Source organism: Pyrus communis, chromosome 16, assembly GCF_963583255.1.
Source record: "Pyrus communis chromosome 16, drPyrComm1.1, whole genome shotgun sequence".
In the NCBI taxonomy this organism is placed as follows: Eukaryota; Viridiplantae; Streptophyta; class Magnoliopsida; order Rosales; family Rosaceae; genus Pyrus; species Pyrus communis.
The window spans coordinates 20,219,860-20,228,000 of record NC_084818.1 but is presented as its reverse complement, the minus strand read 5'-3'; the positions used below and the strand labels follow the sequence as shown (position 1 = coordinate 20,228,000).

Here is an 8,141-nt window from a genome sequence, read left to right as displayed (position 1 = left end):
AATTTTTTGTATGTAAAATGTCATTACTATAAGTAATTACAAATCATGGGTATTATTTAAGTATAATTTATTTTTTAATATTTTCAATCTGACAAATCATGGATTTTATTTAAAATCTCATCAATATAAATAAATACAAATATCAAATATTAATTTAGAAATTATAATAACCTACATAGAAAATGCATTATTGCATTAATTTCAGGGACTTCAATCAAATACCATAAACCAACAAGGTTTCAATCCAAGAATGTTGATAAATAGGGACTACATCCAAAATTACCTTTTTTTTAATATATTTTTTTTCCATATTTTGATGTACAATAATGAATTCAATTTTTTGGCACTGATCACTTTCAGTTGAAAGTGGGATGTTTTAAGTTTGATTCTCAGCTCATTGTGCAAAATAAAATATCGTTGTACAAAAGAATGGATTTTATACTCATTTAGGTTTGATCCTCGTGATAAAATCTCTGGCTCCGTCACTATGTATAAGTTTCTCTTCACATGATATTTATCATTAAAAAGAAAATGTCATGCTAGCTACCGTGACTGTACGATAAAATAATACTGTGTCTATCTGTAAGTTTTTCTTTTCCAGACAACATTACATTATTAGATAGAAAATATTGGTGAATTCATGCTTTGAATGACATTAACAATTCCAGTGGTGGGCCGGTTTGACTGAAGTAATAACAAGTGGAGAGAGACGTGGGGTGGACCGGTGGAGGGGACCATTTGCCCAATTATTCTATATTCTCAGTTGCAATCTCGTACTCTTTCTTTAACAATTCAGAAACACAGGATAAGACCACCTCTCTTCTCCCTCTTTTTTCTTTTCGTATGTTGGTAAGCTGTTCCTCCCCCCATATTATATACCTAAACACACCCACACACACAAAGAGCTATATATCTGCATTTGTAAATTTTTATGAGTTGGGTTTTCATCAATTATCCATATATGAAAAAACAAGTTGATGAAATGAGCATTCCCCATTTGTTCAAATGCCCAATCAGTCTCGACTTGTTCAAAGACCCAGTCACTCTTTGCACAGGCCAAACGTACGACAGGTCGAGCATCGAAAAATGGCTGTCCGCAGGTAATCTCACATGTCCTGTCACAATGCAGAATCTTCACGATCCATCCATGGTGCCAAATCACACTCTTCGTCATTTCATGAATCAGTGGCTGCAGATGGGCAACCAATTTGATCCTCAGTACTTGCAAACAATTGATTCTTTATCTTCACTCAAACGTGGCCTTGAATCTCGTGATGAGGGTACCTTGGAGAGCAAGGTTCAAGCGCTCGAGAAGATTGGAGCTTTTTCCCAGTTAGAATCGCCTTCGAGAAATAATTTGCTGCTCCAGTTGGGATTCCTACCTTTACTATTGGAACTTGTGCTTGGAGGAGGACAAGCCGAACTGAAACAGAAACTCTGCAAACAGTGGTACCACCATATAGAGTTTGTGGAGCAAGCGCTTTCTTGCATCGTAACATTGCTGTCTCTCGGCGAATTGGAGTCACTCAATATGCTTAGAGAAGAGAGTAAATTAGCAGCCTTCCAAGATTTATTCGCACACGGGACCACCTTGATGAGGATGAGTTTGTGCCGGCTCATAGAGGCAGCATCAATGTCTCCAGAGACAAAAGGAGTGTGTTCTATGTTGGGAAAGAACAGCGAACTCTTGCATCAGATATTGGCTCAGCTGCTTCACCAGAACTCAAATTCGGATGATGGAGATGCTGCAATTAAAGCTGTATCAGCATTTTCTTCACTCAAAGAGGACAGAGAGTTTCTGGTCGAACAAGGCACGGTGAACGGACTCATTTCATACATGATTTCTAGCACAGAAAGACATGAAAAATCCTTGGCAACGTTGGCAGTGGCCACACTTGAGAAGCTTTTAGGACTAGAGAGTGCAAGAGAGGCAGTGACTAGTAATCCAAATGGCATTCAAGCTCTTGTTAAGATGGTTTTTAGCGTATCAGATGATCATGGAGGCAGTGAGAGTGCCGTTGGCTCGCTCATAATTCTATGCAACGACTCTTTGCCGGCACGAGAAGAAGCAATTAGTGGCGGAGTGTTGACTCAGTTGCTATTGCTTCTGCAGAGCCAGTGCAGTGGTGGTACCAAAACAAAGGCGAGAATGCTGCTCAAGCTCCTCAGAATTAAGTGGTCTCAGGAAGCAGACCAGCTTCTGTAGCTTCTGTTTTACTTGGTCTCCATCTCCATGTGCAGACATTAAACATCAAAGTATTAATATGTGTAATTCATAAAGCATTGAGATTAATGCAAATGATTCTCTGTTATTCCTTCTTGAATTAAGTTTTCTTTTAGTGTTCATATTTTTATGCTGTTTAGGGAAGTCTTTCGTAATAATATTATTTTGATTATTGATCTTTGCGTGGCTGAAGGATCCTTGCAGATCTCGTTTGCTCGTTTGTTTTGATGTGAGTGCATTTGGATCCACAACAAAATCCCAATGCTTACACATCTCAAGCATACAACGCTAAATAAAAGAATAATTTCTCACCTTGTATTAAAACGACTCACAAAGGACATCTGTATTGAATATTTGAAAGTTCATGGTCAAACAACAAACACTCAAAGGTCCACATTTTGCATGATGAGATGGTGCACCTTTTGACACAAAAGAAGGCGATGCCACATTACCTACCAATACCAAACAGACGCACTCCATACTTCTTTCACTAAAGTCAAAAGTGGAGCACCTACATTTTTGGGTATTTTTTACAATGACTTACATGGTTAAAAGTTTTCTTCAACCTAATACATCCTGGGTTCAAACCCTCTTTTCTCAGAATATCACTTGTATTAAATAAAGTATGGTTATCAAAAGTAATTTTAGAATATAGTCTCAAACAAAACAATTTCATATCATTAAGTTTAGTGAAATGATTTCAGCACACCTTTTTCTTCCCATTGTAGGATTTATTTGATAAATAAATCAAATATTAATCAACCCAAATTAGGGTAACGGATTGATATAACATCTTGTAATTATCTTTATGATAATTAAAGGAAAATCAAGAGATATTCAGATTGGAATATGCTCGAGATTTTCATGGGTGTTTTAGTCATTGTTCCTTTTTCTCAACATATATATAAGGAGGTTTTGGGGAAGAGACACACACAAGAAATACAAGCAATTTCATGTTTCATAATATTCTAGTTAGGTCTCTAGGGTGATCACCATTGCCCTAGGTCTTGGGAGGCGAAAAGCAAAGGGGTAGCTGGACATACCATAGCGAACCCGACGACCTTCGAGGTTCTAGAAGCACAAGGAGGTTTTATGCCTTGGCTCGTATTCGTAGGAGCATGTTGAGATCCAAGCTTCTGCACGAGAGGTATAAATGTCCCTATACTTGATAGGAGCATATTTATGCGACTTAGTTAGCTTGTTTTCTTGCATTTACATAGTTAGTTTCTATTTATTATAGTGATTTAAGCTATTTTCATGTGTTTGTAGGTTTAAATGGCAAAAGAGGCAAGAAAGTGCATTTTGGAGCAATTTGGAGCATTTTTGGGCTTGGAATGGATAGCTTGCATATGGAGCAAGGTGGATGGACGAATTTGAAGATCGAGAAAGGCTAGGAACATGCTACAAATCTGGAAAAACAAGTTCAAGACAATGAAGATAAGGAAAGAGCAAGAAACATGGAACATTATCCAAACTACCTTATCTTATCCAATCCTTATCCAACCTTATATTATCTTATACTAACCTAATCTTGTTCACCTTAATTCCAGCTGCAAAGAGGACTTAATTTCAGATTAATTCACCTAAATATCAGGTTCTAGAAGCTCTATCCTTCTCCTACATTGGTGCCGCACCCCTTAGCCCTTGTTCTTCGAGAAACTTGCCATGATACCCTTTCTAGAAGCCTTATTCCTGATCCTAAATGTATGTTGCAGGTTCCTAACCTTTTCCCCCTTGGTTTTTGCCAAACCCTAGTCCTTTTCCCTTAGGATTGTGCAATCCTTTTCCTTTCAGAAATTGTGCAAAACCCTAGCCTATAAATACTACATTCTGCCGCATAAATCAACCACCACCCTTATCCATCCATTCACTCATTCAAGCATTCATTCATTCAGCCATCTCACACCACAATTCACACACATACACCTCATTCAAGCATTCATTCTTTCTATCCTTAGTTTTAGTTTGATGTTTATTTTAATTTGGTTTTCAATTATGATGAACATGTGGAACTAATTTCTTTACAGTTGGAAGTGAATTCGAAGCCATGATTATATGTTTTATATGAATTGATATCATCCAGTTATTGTTTCTTGGGTCTTGAATGTGATTTGCTTATCTAAGTTATCAAAACTTGTTTATGTATGTTGATTGTGGGTCGACACTTAATTTGCATGCATGAATTTGATGCTAGGGTATAAGGGAGTTTCACCTAATTGTTATGAACTTATATTCATAAGTAGTGGAAGTCGCTAGTCATGATTGTGTTAAGTAAATTCTTGGTATGAGTATCATGATTTTTATAGTTACAAATGCCTCGTCAATGCTTATGGTTTTCAAAGAACTTAATGACCTTTGATATGTCTTTCTATCATGCTTTTCATAGTTAGGGAACTTGATAAGGATAATTTGGTTATGATGCATATCCCATCCAATTCAATGAGTTAAGGAAAATTTGATGGTTAATTTGTGCTATCACAGTTAACTTGGGGTGTTGTCATTCATAGTCTAAAGGAATAATAACTAGAAATTGGTTTGTATGCATATGTCATGTGTGGAGAACTCTTTAACTAGCCTTTCACCCTTTTCAATTCACTAAATTCATTTTTATAAAGTGTTTTATGCAAAGTTTCTGTTTTAAGCTTTAAATTCGTCAAAAACAATCCCCCTTCCATTGGGTCTTGTTATTTGAGTCAAAATTTGTTTTCTTTTAGTCTCTTGAGTCAAGTTAAGTCTTATTTTCGTCAAAATCACTTGTTAGGTCTAGAATTGAGTCTGTTTGATTATTTGTTGCTGTTTTGAGTCAGTTTTGAGTCTATAGAGTCTAATTTAGTGTTTTTAAGTCTTATTTGTGTTGATTAGCATCCCTAGTTAATCCCGGGTCTAAAACGATCCCTACTTACATATATACTACATTTGTCAAGAATAGGGTTTAATTTGTGTGTCAAGGTAATTTTCACATCAATACTTACTTCATAATCTTCCAATAGTGGTATCAAAGCCACTCACACTATCCTTGCACAATTATACGATGTATTTATGTATATTCTATGTTAGAAAGGTTGAAAGCCCTCACAAATTGAAAGAAATAATCAATTCCAACACAATTAGAAGCCCATAATTTGAAGGAAGGGAAATAATCTCACCAGAGATTGAGAACCAGAGCTCAAAGCTCTCGGGTTCCATCGTAGGTCATTGGTCAGTGCTCTGACGGTGCTTGCAAGGGTATCACTAGGTTTCTCTCATCTTAGGGATTAAGGTTTTAGGGTTTTAAAGTTCCATTAGCTTTGGTTTTGAAGAGAAAAATGAGCGAGAACTCTCAGAGCTCTAGAGAGAGAGTGAAAGATTCTGAGAGTTAGAGAGAGAAGAATTTCAGAAATGAAGAGGGAGAGAGAGTGGGCCAGATGTGGGTTAAGTCCCACTTAAAATTACTTAAGTGAAATTACCCAATTGTCGTCCAAAGTTGTAAAATTAACAATTAAGCCTTCATGGTCTCAATTCGTGGTTCGTTTTCAATGTTAAACTAATAGACGAAAAATAAAATTATGAAACTTAAGAAATTACGAGGATTAAACTTTCAAGTTGAGGCTCGATGAATTATTTAAGACACCTACTCATGGGTAAAATAGTCATTTCACACGTCTCGAGAATTAAAATACAATATTTCAAGGTACGGGTTGTAACAATAGGGAAGAAGACTGCTTTTCTCAGCTAAACGGTGATGATCTGCCAGCTTAAAATGGCCTACAAGAACGAGTTTGAAGGAAAGGCTCAACTTGGGAGGCACCTACGAGAGAGGTTTACAATGGTAGAGAAGGCATTTGGTGATCAACAGATTATGACGAAAGCTCACGAGGTGGAGGTGAACAAGTTGATTGATCAAGTCGTCTTCTAGGAGATTAAGGTGAATGATCTTAAAGCTACCCTAACCAAGGTCAACGGGGAACTGGAGATGGAGCATAAAGCTAAAGTTGAAGTGAAATTGGTATTGGAGATGCCCATAGTTAAAGCGAAGCAGATGTTAGTAACGGACCGAAGCTCTTAAAAGTGGGTCGCGTTATTCTCCAACCAAAATTAGAGAGGCTATGTCGTGAGGCAGAGTTGATGGAGGATGTGTATGTCGAAGCTCTCCAGCAGACAAAGGATGAGAATGAGTCAGAGCTATTAGAAATTCACGCAACTTTCCAGTACATATATGAACTAAAGTATTCTAAAGGTTACGATAGAGGGTACATAGGGTGGGATGCCCATGGTATAATGGTTGAAGTATAGAGGGCTAACTTTCTAGTCTTTATCCAACTCAAGGATGAGATCTCGAAACTAGAGAGTTCCGACGACACTAGATCAGGCTCTTATCCTAGGAAGATCCAAATGTCGGCCCATCTGCCAATACTAACGTTGGCCCAGCTGCTGCACTACGAAAGGGAAGGTCGTTGTGCTGTAGATCGACTCAGATGGAGGAATGAATTAATAGTCTTTACTTTTTTCTGCCAAGAAAGGGGCTTGTCCCTTGAACCTTTTGCTTGAGTCAAAGGACTTTGGTTGTTTATGCATTTATATTTAAATCTAATGAGATATCTTTGGATATTGCTTTTGTCCTCGATATTATGGTCGATGTTGTTGATAATCGTGTTCAGGTCCGTATATGACCTCAGCCTTACCGGTGCTGGCTTATTCTTTCGCCTTCTTCTATCATCCCAACGAGATGAGGAAGGCGGAGTGCTATGGTTTTCTCTCTTTTGTTCGAGCTTCGTGTCGCGATCTTGCCCGGGAGCCTTCCTTCTGGTTTTGTCATCTCAGTTAGTGAGGTCGTCCACTATGTCAAAGTATTATTCTAAGGTGGCATAGTCATATTTATTTTTGTTCAGCTTCTGAGATAGGGGTTAGTGGATGCAAAGCCTCTGTTAAAGGCCATCATGGCAAGCCAATTGTCTGGATATGGCCTTAAGGCTTTCATCCTTGATATCGTGACCATGCTGAACATGGCCTCATATCGTTTCCAAACGTCATGGTACACCAAGTAGGTATTAGTGAAGATATTGGTCAAACTTTTGAAGCAGTCGATTGAGTGGGTTGGTAACTCTGAGATTTACCATTCAGGCATCGTTATTATTATACAAGGCCTTGGTATTCCTTCACAACAACTCAGATGGTTATGCGAGGCAAAGTCTCCCTTTACGTATCCCTGATCCTGACGTGGTTTATGAGTTAGCACCTTCCAGGCTCTTCCGAAGACTTCGGCTTATCAAAGCTTAAGTGTTGCGACTCCATCTGGAGCATTCTTGCAATGTCTAAGGGACCAGGGTTTTGTGATACATGTGACTCACCTGTAGTGGTACGATTGACAATTTGATAATCTTGAGGTAGGTTTGTACTCGGGTCAGTGATAATGCTTATGTTGCCATAACCAAAAATGAGGATCTAAGTCTACAGGGTGACCACACTGGAGTTTTCAAAGGCCTTCACTCTCTTTTCCACTTTTATGAAGTTTGCATGGTTTTCCGCATGAGATGTAGTATAGGCTTGCTGCAACTTATCAACATGAGCGTTGATCTTTAGTAAAGTATCTCATACCCGATCCATAATATGAGGGGGCCTTGCAAATAGAGCCTCACTGCAACCAGGGGTTGTTGAAGCATTAGGTGTTTGATTACCTGTTACTAAAGTGGTGGTGGTGCCATAAGCTGGGTTGCCCCCGACCTATGTGATGAAGACATTTGGAGCATGGTTGTTGTCAGATGTCTGGTTAATGTTAGCATTGAACATGATTTCTTCTGCACTCATGTTTTTGGTAGAGTGATCTAGTTAGGAGGAATATGAGTTCACTCTTAATGAAAGCACCAATTGTTAGAACCAAATTTGTGAGTGGATATGCTCAAATCTGTGTACCTGTAAACGAACAAACAATTGTAGGTAA

The 8,141-nt window shown here is 38.1% G+C and overlaps 1 protein-coding gene across 1 annotated transcript; it reads left to right on the top strand.

Moving 5' to 3' along the window:
• Positions 1-862: 862 nt before the first annotated feature.
• Positions 863-2,276, top strand: LOC137719521 (U-box domain-containing protein 26-like). The gene has a single exon (XM_068458565.1). It carries the CDS (start codon positions 932-934, stop codon positions 2,204-2,206), a length of 1,275 nt encoding a protein of 424 aa, XP_068314666.1. The 5' UTR covers positions 863-931; the 3' UTR covers positions 2,207-2,276.
• Positions 2,277-8,141: the final 5,865 nt, after the last annotated feature.